The sequence below is a fragment of the Myxine glutinosa genome, chromosome 4 (assembly GCF_964187855.1).
Source record: "Myxine glutinosa chromosome 4, kmMyxGlut1.1, whole genome shotgun sequence".
In the NCBI taxonomy this organism is placed as follows: Eukaryota; Metazoa; Chordata; class Myxini; order Myxiniformes; family Myxinidae; genus Myxine; species Myxine glutinosa.
This window is the reverse complement of record NC_136264.1, coordinates 151,544,927-151,567,414: the sequence shown is the minus strand read 5'-3', so window position 1 is coordinate 151,567,414 and position 22,488 is coordinate 151,544,927. Positions and strand designations below refer to the sequence as shown.

General features: G+C 46.1%; 1 protein-coding gene across 5 annotated transcripts; it reads left to right on the top strand.

Moving 5' to 3' along the window:
* Nucleotides 1-579: 579 nt before the first annotated feature.
* LOC144891837 (uncharacterized) lies at nt 580-6,913 on the top strand. 5 transcript variants are annotated; one of them, XM_078776627.1, is made up of 4 exons: nt 580-1,145; nt 4,483-4,576; nt 4,760-4,856; nt 5,346-6,913. In XM_078776627.1, exons 1-4 carry the CDS (start codon nt 1,119-1,121, stop codon nt 5,386-5,388), a joined length of 261 nt encoding a protein of 86 aa, XP_078632753.1. In that variant the 5' UTR covers nt 580-1,118; the 3' UTR covers nt 5,389-6,913. The 5 variants fall into 5 exon arrangements, 1 of the variants encoding a protein (XP_078632753.1); XR_013623235.1 differs by lacking the exon at nt 4,483-4,576; XR_013623237.1 differs by lacking the exon at nt 4,483-4,576 and having other exon boundaries at nt 736-811.
* Nucleotides 6,914-22,488: the final 15,575 nt, after the last annotated feature.

The window sequence follows — 22,488 nt, the reverse complement described above, 5'->3', positions numbered from 1 at the left end:
TTTAGGAAAGCCCTGGCATGGGTGATAAGTTAGACAAGTTAGAAGCGCTATACAAGCATTGACCGCGAGTTAGCGCCGCGGGAGGACCGGATGAGGGAAATATCGGCGCGGTAAACTAAAAGGCAGGATTTTTCGGTGGATGGCCTCGGGGCGCTTCCTTGCGCCTTGTACGCATCACGAGCTGCTTCTTGCAAATGGGGGTCGTGCTGCCGTGCGCTGGGAGCGATTGCCTGGGCGCATGGACGGGAAAATGTTCCGTGCACGTTAATTAAATATCTTAAGGGAGATTAAGGTATGTCGGAGTAATAGTACTGTGTTAAGAGAAGGGTATTACAGATCGGGGGGCGGCCCGACCTTCGACCCGCTGGAGGGACTAGCCCAAGGAAGGTAGGACGATGAGTATTTTAAGTTAAGCTACGCACTGGATGTGTGTATCTGATAAACCCCCCCCCCCCCCCCCTTCAAGGCCTTCTTTGTCCCGTCTCAGGATTTAAGGCATGCACATCCGGTGCAGTTTTTACCCAAGGGAAGGAGTTCTGACAATATGCTATAGGTAGGTCAAGTATGAGCTCTTTCTGGACAAAAGATGAGGTTAGATCTGGAGAAATAAAACAGAGAGGATTATAATGTACGAGGTGTGTGGAATCCAGCTGTAAACACGCGAGCCGAGACATGCAGGCAGGTTGCCGGGGCAACGGAGTAGCTGCCTCGCTGGGAACAGCGAGGTGGGACAGAATCGAGACAGGAATGCGGACCATGCTGTGCACAAGCAGGAGACGCATTCGTGTGTGTGAACAATGCGAGTGATGAGGTAGCTTGAAGTGATGTGTTGGAGTGAGCACATGTATGTTGTGTGCTGAGTGGAAGCAGTGCTGCATTGTCGAGCATGCTTCCAAGGAAGACTTTGGGATGCTAGAGTTGGAAGCGTTTTGTTTTGTATCTCAAGGGAGATATTGGTTATTTCTTATATGTGGAAATAGGAAATGTTTATGTGATTTTTGGAGAAGGATAAATTAAACTGGAATCAGAAAAGCGCAGGTACCAGATAGGAGAAAGGCAGGAGAAGTGCTGAGACTTCAAAAGCACAGGAAGAAAGAAATCCAGGTAGAAACCAAGGGATGGATCGGCTCACAGCAAGGAGCCAGGTAAGTTCACAGGTAGGTAGGATTGGAGTGTGCATGAGTGTGCATGAATTTATACTGTATTGTATGGAGAATAAAGGGTCAGTCACATGGTATGTGTGTATAAGGGAATGAATGATCTGTCATTGCAGCGTGTATTTGTGTTTATTGTGTGTGTGTCATTGATGTGTGTCATTGATTGACAAGGGGTTCCCCAAATTGCCTGCGGGCGTTGGGCAATCCGGATGAGTAAATTTGGGGAAGAAATAAAAGGTATCAGTTTAGATTTTGAGATGCCATGTGGGACTCAGTCTGCTGGGGAAAATTGGCAGGGAATAATGAGTATGTTATGGAGAGCATGTGTAGACAGGGCTTTAAAACAAGTGTTCAATTACATCCCCACATTAATGGCTCTCCAGATGTAGCAAGGGAGAATGGGAGTAAAAGTCAAAAATGATAGGCTGTCAACCGACTGGGTGTTTATTCAACGGCATGGCCGGGGCTTGTATTTGGCCGACTTGGGATGGCAGAATGCGTTGAATGAAGGCAAGAATGACATGTGATGCTGGCGTGAGTCCAATCGAAAGGATGGATGGTTATGGTTTCACCCGGTCTGTTTATCTGTCTGTCTGTCCGGACACGGAGCTCTTGGGAGAGCCAGGATGGGTTGGGGTGACCAAGATGAATGTGGACAATATATTAATTGTTTGCCATTGTGAAATTTTGCCCTCGATTTGAGACGAAGACATATGGCATTTGCTGTCGGGCTCAGGTTGGCTGGTTTCCTCAGCTCTGGAGGACCAGAGCGGGTGGATATTTTAAGTTGATACTCCTATGACAAATGTTGATACTCCTATGTGATGCAGGGTATGTGTGTGGTGATGGTGTCTGGGGCCTCGGGGTTTGCCCCTGCCTATTTGCCGGTCTGTCTGTCTGTTACATTTGACCCTCAGAAAAGGTTTCGTGAAAGGGGTTACACTTGATGGGCCAACTTATGGACAGGAACATGGAATTTGTACAGAATGCAGGCGATAACCCACCTGTGTCTATCTCTGTGTGTGTGTGTCCGTATTTGTCTGACTTTCTGGCTGTCCATGGAGTCATGTCTTTGAACACTGATTTTGAGGGAGTTGTAGGTGCGGACCAAAGCGGTGTCCGCGGTATTTACTGGGGGTCGAAAGTCACTCCCTCAGTGTCTGCAGACTTGTCGTTCGGCAGTGTCGAAAGACAGGTTCGATTGTCGGTCTGTCTGCTTGATTTTCGGGTCTCACTCTGAGTATATGGTATATACTCTGAGTATATGGTCGTTTTCTGTTTTGTGCTTTAATGGTGGTTGATTTGACTTCCCTGAAAGGGGGACAATAAATATTTGGTGTTAGCTGTTGTCATTTCGGATGTTTGCAGTTGTAATGTGGAGCCAGTCTGTCTGTCCGACTGGGTGTGTCTGACTGCGTCTGCAGATATGGATCAAGGAGGAGCAGTATCTGCGGTGTCTGTTATGGTGTCGAATGTCATTCACTGTGTCTGCTGACGTGTCGTGTGACTATGGTGACTATGATGGTGTGTCCTGGCGGGAAGAATCGTGGCAGCCTACAGGTTTGAATGGAATGGCCTCTGTGAGACCATCCTGTTAGTACGTTGGGGGTTCGTCTGTCTGTCTGTCTGTGAATGGAAACTCAGAAAATTGAACTGGACTTCGACAGAAGGCAGGTGGGTGGTCACCTGCTGTGAATTGTGGTGGAACATTTGTGATGTCCCCTAATGCGAGGGGACGAATTGGTTTGTAAATGTGTTGTGCAGGTACTTTCTCTGTAAGTAGCCAAATTCTACCTGGGGTAAGTCAAGGTGGAGGGGAGTTGTCTCTGATGCCTTGTTCCACGGGGCAGTACTATTGTTGTCAAGTCTCATGTAATCTTGGTTAACGTATATCTACGGACAAGAGCTGCACTTTATTTTAGTAAGTGACTGGGAAAGTTTGTTTTAAAAAGTGCCAGTGGAGTTGTTTAGAGTTATGGAGGTCACAGCTCGCTGGAACCTCTTTGTTTATGTTTGGCTGGCTTACACTGGCTAGTGTATGGGAAAAAAGGGGGACTGAAAATGCTTTGAATTTGCAGCCTGGCGGACAAGAGCTGTGTTTGGGAAGGTTAGAATCCAGCATTTTGCAGCCCTGAGCAGAGGGGATTGCCCATTGGGCATGTTTAGGATTTAACAGAGTGGTGGAGGTCTGTGGAAATATGAATCCAATGTTTGATGCATACTGTGCCGGTGTGCTCTGAGTTCGAAGGAAGATGATGCGATTATTTCAGATTTATCATAGTTAAGTTTGAGAAAGTTGATTTGAAGCCAGGATTTATTTCAGTGATGCAGTCCGTAGGGCTATTCGGGTACTTTGAAGTGATTTACATCGGAATGCATCTCTTGGAGGACTCCCGTTGTTCAAGGGAGGAAAGGTGTGAAATAGTGACGTCATCCTCGCTGGAAATGTGGTTGGAAATGGCAGGATTGACGCGAGAGTCACAGTGGGTGAAAAAATTGACCAACATGAGAATTAGGTCTATTTCAATAAATAGATCAGGTTATTTTCTTTTTATTATTTGTTTATTGGGCAGCTATTGGGCCAGAGGCTAAAACAGGTGTCTGCAACAGGTGCATGAGATGCTAAGAGAGGTATTAGAGGACATTGGATTAACTTTAAATTGAAATGAAAATTGAAAAGGTGGATTAGGAAAATGAGTTTGTTCAAATAATCGTGGCATCTGTGGGATGCAACAATTTGTGCCAGAATAGTGTATGGGGAACCGTCATCTGGGAAGCGTCGTTAAATGGCAGTAGGTTTAGACAGGTATTGAAAGGGTTCGTGCAATGTCATTTTGGGGCACCACTCGACACAAGAGTGGTAGAGAGCTGAAGTAAATTCTGCCAATATGATGCAATAGGGTGACAACTGAGTTTTGTTTGGAAAACTATTTGTTTGCAATATTGGTTCGTACATAAGCTGGCAAAGAGATTATGCCAGTCTGAGGGAGTTTGTGTCCTTTGGATGGGAGCTGGAGCCTTGTAGGGTTGGGGCTTGTGGCTCGCCATTGTCTGTCTGCCAGTTATGGTGGGCAGAGGGAAGAGGGGTGATACTGCTCTGGCCTCTTGCTTGGCAGAATTGAGTATTGCTGGTTTTACCCCTGTTCAAAATTGAGCTCTCGAGAGCTGATTAACATTAGGATGCATCTCTCAAGGGACCCCTGGGTGGTCTCGAGAGCTGAGGTGTGAAATATGGTGACATTGTCTTGTGGACACTTTGTGAGTGGCTAGACATGCGCCTGAAAGGGGAAATTGTATTCATAACTCATGTGGGTTGTGTCTGAAGGAAAGGTTTGGGAGGAAGTGTGAAGAAGGTCGTGGAAAGTGCAAAGATGATTGGATTGGAAAGTCGACTCAGATGGATTATTTGTCAATGACAGGTGACTTTGTTAGGAATTGTTGAGGAAGTAGAGGAAAAGGTTGTAAAAAGTTAATGGAAAAGACAGGAAATAAAGGAAAGTGGTTAGTTATGGACTGTTGTTTTTGTGATAAGAAGGTGATACAAGGGGTTGGCTTGCACTGGGGGGGACCAATGAATGTAAAGTTTAAAAACGTTGTGTTAGATTGCTACATGCAGAATGACCCCAATCGAGGAGGTGATTGGAGGCTGGTGAAGATTGGATCACGGCTCTGCAGACCAGGTGAACAGAACTCCACCAGGTATGTGGGAATCACATCAATTGAATTATTGCTCAAAGGGAGGTGATAGAGCAAAATGAAGAAGATTGTCATGGGGACCGCAAGGCTAACCCCCGCTCTTGCAGGGAAATGGCTTTGGGAGGCTAATTGTTGTTGTTTTAGTAGACTCTAGGTTCTAAAACCTAAGGCAAAATGCATAGGAGGGTAAAGTTGGCGATTGCGGATGGAGATTAGCTAGAGAACTTGGAGACGATTTCGTTATTTTTCAGATAATTTTTCCAGTGGGTTTATACTGGTGTGAAATTCGCGTATCTAGGAAAGAAGGGGAAAAATGTCCAGGTATTGATAGGATAACAGTGAAATTTTGAAGGGGAGAATACCGATTATTTCCATTGACCAAATGCGGGGGAAATGGTTGCTAAATCATGTATTATTAGATGTAGGGAAGATGATTAAAAGGAAGGCATTTTCGGAAATTGGTGAAAGTAAATATGGCATTTGAATTTCCAGACACGACACAGGAAATGCGGCTATGAATAAGCCAACCATCTGAGAGATAAGGTAACTAAATGCCAATTGGTGGGACGGGGGGCTAGGAATTTGACCATGGTGTGTGTAAGAAAGTATTTTTCAGGATGGACGATGAAGAAACCGCCGTCGGAAGACCATGATCTTGACCACAGAGGCCGTCGACCTGAATGGGTCCTACAACAAGGCAGATGTGACCGGCGCTTCAGAAGATTGTATTGATTTTTGTGATGACTGTGATACTTGTGTTGAAAATCCCTTGTGGGAACTGGCTGATGCCTGTATTGATGTTTGTGATGACTGTGATACTTGTGTGGTAAACCCCTTGCATGTACTGGCTAACGCCTCTTATGTATTACAAGCTCACAGCTGTACACCCCCTTCCGACCCAACTATGGATCTGATTGCGACGCTGGGTCTGGCAGTCGAGGGACCCGACATGGATATCCTAGACCCGCAAGCCGACCAGGCGTCCATGGGAGACTTTGACATAAAGGAAGTCCCTCTCTTTGCTTCAAATGCTTTGGATCTCTTTGCTTCAAGTGATTCGGATTTTTAACGCTCTGTACCCTGACCAGGAACATGAGACACAAGATACTGACAACATTATGTATTCCCCAGAACAGCAGCACGTGAGAGATCTCATGGGCATGATCGTTGATTAACTTCGAAGATCTGCAAGGACCGCATCTGCAAAGGGTGGGGGGAGCAAGTTCCGCAGGGGAGGTAGTTGGCCCCCTGGCAGAGCAGAACCTCATCTGGACCAGAGGCCTTCGTTGTGGATCCGAAACGTTAATAGACTTTCATGTTCTGAGTCTTCATGTTCCAAACACGCACAACATGACACCTTTCAAACATGCATGCAAGGTACTTTATGTGCGTGGCATGCCCTTGGAGGACACACATACAACACTCAATAAAGCCCGATGTGGCCACATATAACACTATACTCTTTTGCTTTGCAAATAAAGCCGATGTGGCCTGGTCTCTGTGATACGTAGTCTCGTAGAGACCAAATGGGGGAATGTCGAGATCATGCCTTTTATTGTGCCTTATGTAATTGTGGTTTGCATTTAATAATGGATGCTTTGTGAAAAGGATTAAGCTCACCATATTCCCTCTTGTTTTGAACTATGTTTTATTGTCCAACTGTGCCAAAAAATGTAGAAAGATAGTGAAACCGCTTACTTTGTTAGACCCCTAGTGAAAACGCGTCTGTCTGTCCTTGACCAAAAGCCAACATGGAAGATAAGTTTTGAGAATGTCACGGTGCTCTTTCTCCCTCCCGCATCTTGCCCTTTGCTCATGCCAAAGAAGATAGGACATTGGTGGGGGTACTGGTCAACGTTTCCCCCATTGTGTATTATACTGCTGAAACTTGCCAAAATTAGCGGAGATTTTTATCACACTCTGCAAATATATAAGGAAGTTCTTTCTGTAAAGAACTCAGGAGTGTCTGGAATTATGCTGTTCAATTGAATTGTATAACCCTTACACCCTCCACAGCGCTGTGTACTTGGTTCATCATTAAATGCTTGTTATTCCTTGAACTCAAGGTGTGGAACATGGTTCGATTCCCGAGATCTATATATATATATATATATATATATATATATATATATATAGATATATAAATATATATATATATGTATGTATATATATATATATATTGTTACGGGTCGCGGACAAGATGTTATTTTGACCGAGCGGTGGTGTATTACCGCGACCTAACAGTTCCCCCGATTCTTCCCCAACTCACCCGATTCACCCCAAACTTTGGCTGGATCGCGCCACCGCTATTCAATCGGGAAAACTCTAAAGCGACCGAATACAAAGAGGAAAAAGGAATAAGACGAGAAGACGTACAGAAGAGTAATTGGATTTATTATTTACACATATAATCAAGAAGGAGCAGTCACGATTATGTACAGGGACATGAGACGCAGGTGACACAGTGAATTCCTTATACAAGCTTAATTACCTACCCAGGACAGAACAAACAAAGACGACTCACACGGGGAATTGCAGAGTGGATTGGCTGGAAGGAGGTGTGTAGCTGGAGGGGGAGGACGGCACGGAGCTGGCTGGAGCTTGATCCCGCACGGGACATCGGGCTGGACCTCGACGGCCGCTGATGCCACCGATCCTGTCGTGTGCGCGGGATCACGGGTCGGATCACGGGTCGGATCACGGGTCGGATCACGGTCAGAGCCGATGCGCTGGTGGGGGGTCTGGCGTGACGGGTTCTCTCCTCTCTCTTTTGTTTGTCCAACCACTCTTTCTCCAACGCAACCACTCAACGCAACCACTGAACGCAACCACTGACCACCCCTGACGACCAACTCAGCTCTTGTCATGGACCTCTCTACGCGCTCTTGCTCTGACGACCCAGCTCTTTCCTTTGTACTCGTCTCTCCTCTGTAAAAGCTCATCTCCCTTGGGGGCGTCTCTCATGGGTTATATATAGCCCCACCCTTGAACCTTTGCGAACCTCCCCGATCGCTCTTCCTCCGCCCTCTCAAACCAAACCCTTCATGCTCGGTTGGTTGTTCGGGGCTGGCTCACTCCTCCCCTCTATGACGAGGTGGAGACACGCCTTTCTTCCCCAACCCTGCCTCGTGGCCAATGGTGGTTGAAGAAAACCGCCCAAAATGCAGTTGGCAATTGGAAGGGAGGTTTTGGGAATGGGAATGGAAGTTTTGGGAGTGGGAATGAAGTTTTGGGAGTGGGAATGAAGTTTTGGGAGTGGGAATGAAGGGAATCTATCTCTTTCACTGGTGCAATGGAGTATTTCAATTAATGGGAGACACAGCCTTACCCTAAAACACAGAATAAGATATAACTATCGAACAGGGGTATTCTATGATTGGCTGACGTGTATGCTTGTGGACTAATTATGGGACGCCCTTTTGACCTTTACACAGCTCCGGAGGCAGGAGGCGCAGACTCAAGCAAACTCATCACCAATTTACCACGATACAACACAATCAAAAAAAATACAGTCCTCATATCCGCAACAATATATATATATATATATATAAATATATATATATATATATATATATATATATGTATATATATATATAAATATATATATATATATATATATATATATATATATATATATATATATATATACATATATGTATATATATATATATATATATATATATGTATATATATATATGTAAATATATATATATATATATATATATATATTTATACACACATTTTTTAAACACAGAATTGAGGTCAAGTATATACAAGGCAGGGCGGGGTCAGGCCTCCCGCATACTCGCCCCACCTATGTAAGGCGCAGCGAGGTGAGGTCGCCCACTGGGGTGAGGGTTGGACCACACTTACTCTCCACTAGAAAGGACATATATCTCATGTAAGTTGCAAGACAGTTTCTCATAAAATGTAGTCGTGATTGAACCATATAAAAACAATACAACACCTAAAAAGGTCCTTCCCCTGACAATCGAAAGACAAAAAGGATATCTCTGAATGAATGAAAAAACAAGATATAAAACTAAGACATCCACAACCATGCCCACCGAAGGAAAAAATTGACGGGCCCCAAACTCGCCCGTCAAAGTGATGGACATCCATTATTACTTCCATCTCCACTTCACCATCAAACGAAATAAGTGAGAATTTTTCACCAACCTTGGACCAAATAAGGTGAAGAATCTGCTTCCTGATGTGGTCTCCAGAGTCCAAGCAGTCAGTGAGGGTTGCCACATGTTTATCGCTGAAAAATAATCTTCACTTGCACAGAAAACAAAACTGCAAGCTTTGTCATTGAGCTTCCTGGTCCTCAATCATAGAGATTGGTGAACTTCTTTAGGAGAGGAATTGATGGCTAAGATTGTGATGGAAGACTTCAAAATCCAAAACATGTCAAGATACTGGTGAAAATAATAAAGTCAAGAACATGTAAATGCTGGTGTTTTTATAACTATAATGGCCCTATTGTTTGCACCAGTGCCCAAGTATTGTACCATCAAATTGAAACTATCTTCCAAAAACAGATTATTGAGTAAAGATAGAAAATGTCTCATAGCATTGATTCAACATGAAAAGTTTCAAAGAATCAACTTCAGTGGACTCCAAAAATAAAACCAATATCCGTTTGCGAAATCTTTCATGCTAAACACTTTGCAATCAGTTAATAATCTAATACAATCATCAAAATACAACATAAGAGCAAAGGATGTACATATTCAATTTAAATTTCAAATCTTCTTTTGGTGTGGAAACATGTATATTATATCGAGGTCTTTTATAAAAAATAAAATGCGGGGCGGGTTGGGACCGCCCGGCGACTGAACCCGAGTGGTTGCCCCACCTATACAAGGCAGGGCGGGTTAAAGCCTCCCGCATACTCGCCCCACCTCTAGAAGGCGGAGATGGGTGAGGCCGCCCGCTGACAGAGCTCAAGTCCTCGCCCCACCTATATAAGGCGGAGTGGGGTTAGGTCGCACGCCAACAGAGCCCGCAAACTCCTCCACCTATATAAGGTGTGGAGGGATGAGGTTTTTTTTTGTTTGTTTTTGTAGACAGAATCGAGCTCAAGTATATATATATATGAGGCAGGGTGGGGTACGGCCTACGGCATACTCGTCCCACCTATATAAGACGGGAATGGTTGAGGCAGCCCGCTGACAGAGCCCGAGTCCTCGCCTCTCGGCGGCGTAGCGCCTCCTCCGAGGTCCTCTGGGTACCCTCTCAGATTCGTAGCTCCTCCTCCGATGTCCTCTGGGTATCCTCTCGGATTCGTAGCTCCTCCTCCAAGGTCCTCTGGGTATCCTCTCGGATTCGTAGCTCCTCCTCCGAGGTCCTCTGGGTATCCTCTCGGATTCGTAGCTCCTCCTCCAGGGTCCTCTGGGTATCCTCTCGGATTTGTAGCTCCTCCTCCGAGGTCCTCTGGGTATCCTCTCGGATTCATAGCTCCTCCTCCGAGGTCCTCTGGGTATCCTCTCGGATTCGTAACTCCTCCTCCGGGGTCCTCTGGGTATCCTATGGGATTCGTCGCTCCTCCTCCGAGGTCCTCTGGGTATCCTCTCGGATTCGTAGCTCCTCCTCCGAGGTCCTCTGGGTATCCTCTCGGATTCGTAGCTCCTCCTCCAGGGTCCTCTGGGTATCCTCTCGGATTTGTAGCTCCTCCTCCGAGGTCCTCTGGGTATCCTCTCGGATTCATAGCTCCTCCTCCGAGGTCCTCTGGGTATCCTCTCGGCGGCGTAGCTCCTCCTCCGAGGTCCTCTGGGCATCCTCTCGGATTCGTAGCTCCTCCTCCGAGGTCCTCTGGGTATCCTCTCGGATTCGTAGCTCCTCCGAGGTGCTCTGGGTATCCTCTTAGATTCGTAGCTCCTCCTCCGAGGTCCTCTGGGTATCCTCTCGGATTCATAGCTCCTCCTCCGAGGTCCTCTGGGTATCCTCTCGGATTCATAGCTCCTCCTCCGAGGTCCTCTGGGTATCCTCTCGGATTCGTAGCTCCTCCTCCGAGGTCCTCTGCGTATCCTCTCGGATTTGTAGCTCCTCCTCCGGGTCCTCTGGGTATCCTCTCGGATTCATAGCTCCTCCTCCGAGGTCCTCTGGGTATCCTCTCGGCGGCGTAGCTCCTCCTCCGAGGTCCTCTGGGCATCCTCTCGGATTCGTAGCTCCTCCTCCGAGGTCCTCTGGGTATCCTCTCGGATTCGTAGCTCCTCCGAGGTGCTCTGGGTATCCTCTTAGATTCGTAGCTCCTCCTCCGAGGTCCTCTGGGTATCCTCTCGGATTCATATCTCCTCCTCCGAGGTCCTCTGGGTATCCTCTCGGATTCGTAGCTCCTCCTCCGAGGTCCTCTGGGTAGCCTCTCGGATTCGTAACTCCTCCTCCGGGGTCCTCTGGGTATCCTCTCGGATTCGTCGCTCCTCCTCCGAGGTCCTCTGGGTATCCTCTCGGATTCGTAGCTCCTCCTCCGAGGTCCTCTGGGTATCCTCTCGGATTCGTAGCTCCTCCTCCAAGGTACTCTGGGTATCCTCTCGGATTCGTAGCTCCTCCTCCAAGGTCCTCTGGGTATGCTCTCGGATTCGTAGCTCCTCCTCCGAGGTCCTCTGGGTATCCTCTCGGATTTGTAGCTCCTCCTCCGAGGTCCTCTGGGTATCCTCTCGGATTCATAGCTCCTCCTCCGAGGTCCTCTGGGTATCCTCTCGGATTCGTAGCTCCTCCTCCGAGGTCCTCTGGGTATCGTCTCGGATTCGTAGCTCCTCCTCCGAGGTCCTCTGGGTGATTCATATTCACATTATAATGCATCATTAGTACACATATGTAAAGTATCTCGACAAACTGCGATCAATTGTCGTACGCGTTTATTCACTCTGCCGATCAAGGCCCGATTCCCAGCAGCGCCATCCGAGCTCTGGCGTAGGGATACAACCCGGTCCCGGTGTAGGGATACAATGGTGAACATTTGCACTGCATACATGACATCCTCCCCTTTAAGTCCAAAATTACCAAGAGCAATACGTGCTAGATTTCCAGAATTGACATTTCAAAAGCAACATTTCCAAACCATGTGAAAATATGTGTGCAAACGGTTATGAGAATAATGAAAATACGTGAAAATAGAACATGTGTCAACGTGAAAAAAAAACATCTTCAAAGATTCAACCGGTCGGGTGCTTTTCTCTCACGCATTGAGCGTCGCGGTGTACCAGTGGATACAGAGTCCGAGGTGATTCCTTTGGGTCGCGGTGTACCAGTGGATACAGAGTCCGAGGTGATTCCTTTGGTCTCCACGAAGGGTGTAGCGTTTGCAGAGGTTTTCGGGGCATCCGAGCCGGCTGGAGCGGCCACGACGATCTCCGGCAGTGGCGGGTCGAACTGTTGTCCTGACTGTGACGATGCTACAGGCTCCATCGACTCACAGTGACGGTAGGTTATGTGGTCCTGATGTCGACGAATTTCGCGGCCGTCCTGCAGGCGAATCACACTGGACAGTGGACCTGGCTTCTCGATGATGTCTCCCGGTAGCCACGTCGCACCTGCACCAAAATTTCGGGCAAACACTGGATCTCCAATGTTGATACATCGACTGTTGGACGTCTTATCGTGCACCAACTTTTGATTAAGCTGACTCTGATAAACATTTGATGATATGTCTGGTTTGAGATTGTCAAGTGTCGATCTCAAGTGTCGTTTCATCAATAACTCAGACGGAGCTGCACCGGTTGTTGATTGTGGCGTGATGCGGTATTTGAACAGGAGACGAGACAGCTTTGTTTCCAGGGTTCCCTCCTGAAGTTTCTGCAATCCGGATTTGATGATTCCCACGGATCGTTCGGCCAAGCCATTTGAAGCCTGGTGATGTGGGCTGACAAACTTATGTTTGATGCCGTTCCGACGTGTGAACTTGGCAAACTCGGTACTGGAAAAACACGAACCGTTATCACTCACGATCATCCTGGGCAGACCATGAGTGGCGAAACAGCGTCTGAGTCTTTCGATGACAATGGCTGACGTAGTACCACGCGTCACATGGGCATCAATCCATTTTGTGTGCGCGTCCGTAATTATTAGAATCATGCTGCCGTTAATAGGCCCGGCATAATCGAGATGTAGGCGATGCCACGGTTCGCTGGGCCATTCCCAGGGATGCAGTGGCGCTTTCGCAGGTGTATTCCGGGTGCTCTGGCAGGGGTAACAATGTCGAACATGATGTTCGATATCAGCATCAAGATTCGGCCACCACACATAGTTTCTGGCGAGTGACTTCATCTTCACAATCCCGGGGTGACAGTCATGGATTTCATCCATGACCCTGGAACGCAGATTTTTCGGGATCACGACACGACATCCCCAGAGTAGGCAACCATTTTCCACGCTGAGTTCGTTTTTACGTGCTTTAAAAGCCGCAAAATCTGGGTCACCCTCAGGTAGCAAATGCCATCCAAGCTGTACAGCCTGGACAGTTCTGGACAGAACGGGGTCTCGTCGAGTATGAGTGCGGATCTGGCCGGAATCGACAGCACAATCTTCCAGATGATCCATCAGTGCGATAATGGATCCTGGTGTAGACGAATCATCAACGGATTCTGGAAGGGGTAACCGACTCATGGCATCTGCATTTGTGATAGACGAACCGGGCTTATAACATATGGTGTAGTCATAAGCAGCGAGAAACAGGGACCAGCGGATGATCCTGGGCGGTAGTGTGTCAGATGTCGCCTTAGTTGGACCAAACAGACTGATCAGCGGCTTGTGATCAGTGCGAATCGTGAAATGATGTCCAAGAAGGTACTGGCGAAATTTGCCGACGCCGAAAACGATTCCCAATCCTTCCTTGTCAAGTTGGGAATAGTTTTTCTCTGCCGGGGACAACGTTCTGGATGCAAATGCAACTGGTCTTTCCGTACCATCAGGCATCACGTGCGATAATACACTCCCCACTCCATACCGACAGGCATCGCATGTCAGCACAAGATCCTTCTCTGGATCAAAATGAACGAGAACATTGGACGATTTGAGCAGATCCTTAGAGGTCTGGAATGCTGATTGTTCAGTAGACCCCCAGCTCCAGGAGCCTCCTTTCCTCAAAAGCCGATAAAGGGGGCCCAAAACGTCGGTCACATTCGGGATGTAACGACCATAGAACTGAAGCAAACCGAGGTATGACTTCAATTCGGTCACATCTCGTGGAGAAGGAGCATCCTTGATAGCTCGGACTTTCTCATCTGTTGGGTGTAGACCCTCGGCATCAATCGTATGACCCAGGTACGTGACTGATGGCACCATAAACTTGCACTTGTCTCGACGCAAACGTAGGCCGGAGTCCGAAATCTTCTTCAGAACTCTCTCCAGGTTCTGTAGATGTTCCGCGTCCGTACGACCAGTAACCAGAATATCATCCTGGTAACAAACGACGTTGCGTTCGGCGGCAAACAAACTGTCCATGACACGCTGATAAATTCCAGGTGCAGATTTCACTCCAAAACTAAGTCGGTGGTACCTATACAACCCACGATGCGTGTTGATGGTAAGATACTGTTTCGAATTCTCGTCCAAGCAGAGCTGTAGATAGGCGGATTTGAGATCGACTTTCGTAAAAGTCTTGCCTCCCGTGAGACGAGCATAGAGGTCTTCGATCCTCGGGATTGGATATTTATCCAATGAAGAACACCTGTTCACGGTCATTTTATAATCTCCACACATGCGGATGGACTGGTCCGATTTTATGACCGGAACGATGGGCACCGCCCATTCGGCATACTGGATTTGCTCGATGATCCCCAGATTTTCAAGATGATCCAGTTCCTTGTCAATCCGCTCACGCAGGGCGAAAGGGACTGGGCGAGCCCTGCAAAATATAGGATTGGCATCCCGGTCAACCCTGAGTTTAGCCGTATGTCCTTTCAAGGTTCCAAGCTCATCCTTGAAGACATCCGGGTACGTATCCAGCACATTTTTGAGTGTGTATGCTGCGGTAGGAGAAACGTTGGCTGCCCGGAGTTGATGAATGCTTTCCCACTTCAGTCGAATTATGCTCAACCAGCTCCTGCCGAGTAAGGAAGGGCCCTTTCCAGGAATGACGATCAGGGGTAGGTGAAACTCACAGTTATCGTAGCCCACCGTGACATCACATGTACCGCAGGGAACAATCTTCTCACCTGTATAGGTGGAGAGTCCATAGGTAGTAGGTTTCAGATGGGGTCGGTCAGCATCACTCCACAGGTTTGTGAAAACAGCATGGCTGATGAGCGAGACGGCCGCACCAGTGTCGACCTCCATTTGCAATGGTCGATTGTTGACGACAACATTGGCAAGAAGAGGGTCCCGCCTATGGTGAGAATCAATATGAAGCAGGTCATACGATTCTGAGTTGTCGGAAACAGAGCTCACCTGGTCAAGCTCGGGTTCCTCCGAACCGATAAACTGATGAATCTTGTCAGCAGCTTTTCCTTTTCCCGATTTGCGAGTGATGCAAGCTGGAGCAATATGGCCAGTTTTCGAACAGAAATGGCAGGTGGCATCTTTGAACCGACACGTCTCCGGAGGGTGCTTTCCGTTGCACCGAAAACAGTTGTTGTGGGTTTGAGACTGCACTGGCTTCTGACGAGGAGCCTTGTTCCAACGTTGTGGCTGAACATGATCCAACCGATTCACAGCAGGGCTGGTACCAGATGAGCGAGTGGCACCGATGCTTGTAGCGTTGCGTTCAGCACTTTCCATGGAAATGGCGGTGTCTCTGGCATTTTGGAACGTCAGTCTTCTCTCAGCAAGCAGGCGTCTACGAGTGCGGTCATCGGACATGCCAACCACCAGCAAATCACGAAGCATGTCATCGATCGTGTCCCCAAACTCACACAGATGTGACAGTTTTTTGAGGTGTGCAATGAAGTCTGCGATCGACTGACCTTGCTGCTGTCTGCACATGTAAAAATTAAACCGACACAGGATGACTGAAGGAGATGGGTTGCAATGTTCCTTCAAAGCGGCCTTGAGCTCTGCATACGTGAGCTCCTGGATTGTCCGAGGCCGAATCAGGTTTTTAACGAGTGTGAACGTCTCACCTCCGCAAACGGACAGGAAGACGGCCTTCATCCGGCCTTCGGTCGCGATGCCGTTCGCCTCGAAGTAGAAAGACAACCGCTCAGAATACGTGTCAAAATCCCCCTCATGAGGGTCGAATTCATCGATATGGCCGAAAGATGTCATGGTCTAGATGTTTACCTTCGTCGCCATGTAAAGTATCTCGACAAACTGCGATCAATTGTCATACGCGTTTATTCACTCTGTCGATCAAGGCCCGATTCCCAGCAGCGCCATCCGAGCTCTGGCGTAGGGATACAACCCGGTCCCGGTGTAGGGATACAATGGTGAACATTTGCACTGCATACATGACAACATATTCACATCATAATGCATCATTAGTACACATATTCACATTACAATACATCATTAATACACACAGTCACATCATAATGCATCATTCATACACACAGTCACATCATCATGTATTTTTTTTTTTTTGTACACAGAATTGAGATCGAGTATATATATATAATATATTTATATATATATGTATGTATGTATATATATATATATATATATATATATATATATATATATATATATATATATATATATATATATATATATATGTATATACATTTTTTAAACACAGAATTGAGGTCAAGTATATACAAGGCAGGGCGGGGTCAGGCCTCCCGCATACTCGCCCCACCTATGGAAGGTGCAGCGAGGTGAGGTCGCCCACTGGGGTGAGGGTTGGACCACACTTACTCTCCACTAGAAAGGACATATATCTCATGTAAGTTGCAAGACAGTTTCTCATAAAATGTAGTCGTGATTGAACCATATAAAAACAATACAACACCTAAAAAGGTCCTTCCTCTGACAATCGAAAGACAAAAAGGATATCTCTGAATGAATGAAAAAACAAGATATAAAACTAAGACATCCACAACCATGCCCACCGAAGGAAAAAATTGACGGGCCCCAAACTCGCCCGTCAAAGTGATGGACATCCATTATTACTTCCATCTCCACTTCACCATCAAAGGAAATAAGTGAGAATTTTTCACCAACCTTGGACCAAATAAGGTGAAGAATCTGCTTCCTGATGTGGTCTCCAGAGCCCAAGCAGTCAGTGAGGGTTGCCACATGTTTATCGCTGAAAAATAATCTTCACTTGCACAGAAAACAAAACTGCAATTTATCATTGAGCTTCCTGGTCCTCAATCATAGAGATTGGTGAACTTCTTTAGGAGAGGAATTGATGGCTAAGATTGTGATGGAAGATTTCAAAATCCAAAACATGTCAAGATACTGGTGAAAATAATAAAGTCAATAACATGTAAATGCTGATGTTTTTACAACTATAATGGCCCTATTGTTTGCACCAGTGCACAAGTATTTTACCATCAAATTGAAACTATCTTCCAAAAACAGATTATTGAGTAATATACAAGTAAAAATTTGAGAATTTGTGCTTATATAAAATGTTGGAAGCATTTCGTGTTAAAAGTGGTTAAACAAGTTTTTTAGGATAATTCGAGGGTGCTGAATTCAAAAATGCTGTTTAACCGGTTCAATTTTGGAGTCTTGACCTTCAAATTGTAAAAAAAAACAAAATGCCCGCCATTTTCAGCATATTATTTGCCATAACTTGAATTTTAAGCAACGTAGAAGGCTCAAAATAGTGGCAATACCCATGTTTGTGATACTGAGGATTCAATCAAGTATCACCTGATCATAGCCAAGAATGGCTGAATGGCACTGGAAAGAAGAGCGGTGGCATTGTGGGCATCACAAGAAGCATCTCTGCATTCGGCAGATGGGCACTATCATATAACTTGAGAACTTGCATATCGAGTAAAACTAGACAAATGCTGATGATCGAAGGGGAGGAAAGTGAGTATGTGTACAACGAGCTTACACCTTCCACGAAAGGGCGTGACAACCTTGATGAGGTGCTGAGTCGTCTCAGCTTTCCGACGATTCGATGTATTCAGCAAGGGAATGTCATCTTCTGTACTGCAGAATATTGCTACCAAGGATTTGGCATCGGAGAGCATTCAATATTCTTTGCTTAATGCAGAAAAACTTGGACAGGTGCAGCTGGATGAGTTTGTTGATCAGCGCCTTCTTCAGCCTCCTGATGGCACATGCATTATCAATTTCAATGCCGCTTTACATAGGAACAAAGCACAGACTTTCTCGTCTCTGTATGCTGTAGACTGCAAAGAAAGCAAAGGCAAAGAAGCGACCATCAAGGCAGATAGAAACATTCTACAGCGACTTGTGACAGCTTCCAAAGCAGGGCGTGTGATAAACCTGGACCTGATTCTGCAGCATGAGCTTATGCCTGTGCCAATTTCACTTGCTGCCATGAATGGGAGTCTACATACAGGCAGTAGCGGTAAATCTCGACTGGCAAATGAGTTGATTCAAGATGTCTCAACCCCAGAACAAGTGACATTAACTGGAAGTACTTGCTTAGTAATTGATGGTCAAGCACTGGTGATGGCTCTTGGAAAGCCCAGCGGAATAACCACATTTGGTGAATATGCAGATGCGTTTGTGAATTCAGTGTTTGCCATGGGGAAAAAATTTGAGAGAGTTGACGTAACTTTCGACCGATACCAGCAGGATTCCATCAAGACTGGAACCAGAATGAAACGTACCCGGGCCTCTCGACCAATACGTCGGGTAATAGAAAACCAAAACGTTCCTCTACCAGACAAATGGACCAACTTTCTCTCACTTGGAGAGAATAAGGCAAATCTAGCAGAGTTTCTTTCTCAGCAGCTCATGACAAATGCGGTGTCTATTGCACCCACAACACTTGTAGTGGCTGGAGGATTTGCACAGATCACAGACGTGAAATCTTCAGATCCAGAGATGGACACATCATCCCTACAGGCCAACCATGAGGAGGCGGACACACGACTTGTTCTTCATTGCGTCGACACAAATGCTGAAACAGTGGTGGTTTTAGTGCGTGACACTGACGTGCTGGTCTTGTTAGCTGCTCATTTTGATAAGATGCCATGCACTCAGCTGTGGATGAAGGCAGGAACTCTTAAGAAGCCAAAATACATTCCCATCCACAAACTCCACCAGAAACTGCCACCTTGCCAAGTGGAAGCGTTGCTGCCATTCCATGCAATTACTGGTTGTGACAGTGTGTCACAGCTTGCTGGCCACGGCAAAAAGACAGCCTGGAAGGTGTTTCAAACACACAGCCAATTGTTGACAGATCTAGGCACAGAAGATATCACTGAAGAAGTAATCAACGATGCAGAAAAGTTCATATGCCGTCTTTACAAGGTACCCGATGATGTGGACAGATGCGACAAGGCACGTGTAATACTCTTCTCTAAGGGTTGTCCACAGGAGACTCTGCCACCAACATCAGATGCTGTGAGACTACACATAAGGCGTGCACATTACCAGGCTTTTATTTGGAAGCGCGCAACCATCGCTACTCCAGTACTCCCCCAAGTAACAGACATGGGATGGACATACATCGATGGGAACTTGGTGCCGAAGTTGATGACGCTATCTCCAATTCCTAAGGCGTGTCGCGAGATAGTAACATGCGGATGTACCAAAGGATGTATAAATAAATGGCCGTTGCAGCTGCAGAAAAGCTGGGCTAACATGCACAGGAGGATGTGCATGTGCATACAACAGACAACTAGAATGCAGAAACAGAACAGACTAAGATAGACAGGTAAACATTTGAGAATGCCAATATTGAGCTATACGGTATTTATAAAGTATAATTACTAAAGGGCAGCCATTTTGGAACTTTACCCCTTTTTTAAATGCACTTTAGAAATGATTTAATATCATTTTTTTGGTTCTAAAGAAATTAAAAGCGCATTTGACCAGTGAAAGTGATGTACATAAAAAAATACACCCCAGAAATTACCAAAAATATGGCGGCCATCTTGGAATTCAACATGGCGGTGCAACCAAACTAGTTACAACTTAGGTAACAGTAAATTTGGAATCCTCAGTATCACAAACATGGGTATTGCCACTATTTTGAGCCTTCTACGTTGCTTAAAATTCAAGTTATGGCAAAAAATATGCTGAAAATGGCGGGCATTTTGTTTTTTACAATTTGAAGGTTAAGACTCCAAAATTGAACCGGTTAAACAGCATTTTTGAATTCAGCACCCTCGAATTATCCTAAAAAACTTGTTTAATCACTTTTAACACAAAATGCCTACACTATTCGAAAATTCTCAAATTTTTACTTGTCTACAAAGATTGAAAATGTCTCATAGCATTGATTCAACATGAAAACAATTTCAAAGAATCAACTTCAGTGGACTTCAAAAATAAAACCAATATCCGTTTGCGAAATCTTTCATGTTAAACACTTTGCAATCAGTTAATAATCTAATACAATCATCAAAATACAACATAAGAGCAAAGGATGTACATATTAAATTTAAATTTCAAACCTTCTTTTGGTGTGGAAACGTATATTATATCGAGGTCTTTTATAAAAAATAAAATGCGGGGCGGGTTGGGACCGCCCGGCGACTGAACCCGAGTGGTTGCCCCACCTATACAAGGCAGGGCGGGTTAAAGCCTCCCGCATACTCGCCCCACCTCGAGAAGGCGGAGATGGGTGAGGCCGCCCGCTGACAGAGCTTGAGTCCTCGCCCCACTTATATAAGGCGGAGTGGGGTTAGGTCGCACGCCAAGAGAGCCCGCAAACTCCTCCACCTATATAAGGTGGGGAGGGATGAGGTTTTTTTTTGTTTGTTTTTGTTGACAGAATCGAGCTCAAGTATATATATGAGGCAGGGTGGGGTAAGGCCTACGGCATACTCGTCCCACCTATATAAGACGGGAATGGTTGAGGCAGCCCGCTGACAGAGCCCGAGTCCTCGCCTCTTGGCGGCGTAGCTCCTCCTCCGAGGTCCTCTGGGTATCCTCTCAGATTCGTAGCTCCTCCTCCGAGGTCCTCTGGATAGCCTCTCGGCAGCGTAGCTCCGCCTCCAAGGTCCTCTGCGTATGCTCTCGGATTCGTAGCTCCACCTCCAAGGTTCTCTGGGTATGCTCTCGGATTCGTAGCTCCACCTCCGAGGTCCTCTGGGTATCCTCTCGGATTCGTGGCTCCTCATCCGAGGTCCTCTGGGTATCCTCTCGGATTCGTAGCTCCTCCTCCGAGGTCCGATTATCCGATTCTATTGCGGTTCTATTGCTCCGATTATCTCTATTGCGGTGGAGCAAGTGTAGACGAACTGTTAGTCAACTGGAAACGACTGCTTGACGCACTTCAAGCGGCGAAGGTTAAAAAAGTATCACAAAACATAAAATGTATCCCTTTGAAAATGTAAAAGCAAATAATAAAAAAAAAAATTCAAATTATTTTTTAAAAATCTTAAAATCTGGTATTTTAAAAAATCTGGTCAGACGCACGTTTAAGGACCGAAAAGGAGGACATGTCCGGGGAAAACCGGACATATGGTAACAATACCTTCGTGTGTGTGCCCATATACCTGTTTGTGGTCAATGCCGGCTCCACCTCATTCGGGATACACTGCCGGCTCCTGTTGCATGGATGTGCTCACCGATGGGTCATGTGCCACCAGTCTCCTCCGCCAAGCCTGCTTTATCTTCCCCTTTAATTTCCTGGCCCAAGCAATAAATATTTTAGTGTTTGACCCCTGCTCTTCATTTTAAATGATAATTTACTGTGCCATTCGAGCATTGTTCATAACCTATATTCTACCTCGCATTCCGGCTCTGTTCTGAAGGGGAATATTTCTACAGTTTCATCTGGGGACGCACCTTCTTCCATCTCTAATAAACCCACCTGATCCTGCCCGTCTCGATCAGACATTTTTACCTCTGCCACCATAGGTGGATGGAGGTTATGTTTTCACCCCTGTCTGTCTTTCTTTTTGGGACCACGATATCTCAAAAAGTTATGGATGGATTTGGATGAAACTTGGTGGACAGGTTGGGTGTGTGACAAGACCGAATCGATTCGATTTTGGTGAAAATCTGAATGTGGATTCGGATACGAGAATTATTTAATTTTGAAGTGATTCTTCACCATTGAATCAGGTGGAAAGCGATATATAACATGATATTTAGAAAAACTTGTGCACAAGTTGTGAATAAACTTGGTGGACGAGTTGGTTTGGTGACAAGAAGAAGCCGATTAAATTTTGTTTCACGTCCGAATCCAGATTCGGCCGATCAATGAGATAGAAATCAGAAACTGTTCAGCCTGGTGGAGGAGGTATGCGCTCTGCTGAGTGCCCTTCTAGTTTTATTTAAATGTTCACCCTCGCTACACTCCGTTATAAAATGTTGAGGTACAGATGGTCACACCTCAGGTCCAATCCTACCCCTGACGTCCAATGTTGCGGGTTCGGTACGATGGGGTTAGCGAAGGGAGTTCTCAGATCCATTTCGCAAATGATGACCCTCACGCCAACGAACCGAGGATAACTCCGTGACTTGTTGACTGGTTGCTAGGCTAGGCAAACTGGTTGCTAGGTTTGTTGCTACCATGACTGGTTGCTAAGCAAACAACGACACCAAATGGGATGCTTAATTTCTGTAGAATCCAGCACTCTAATCC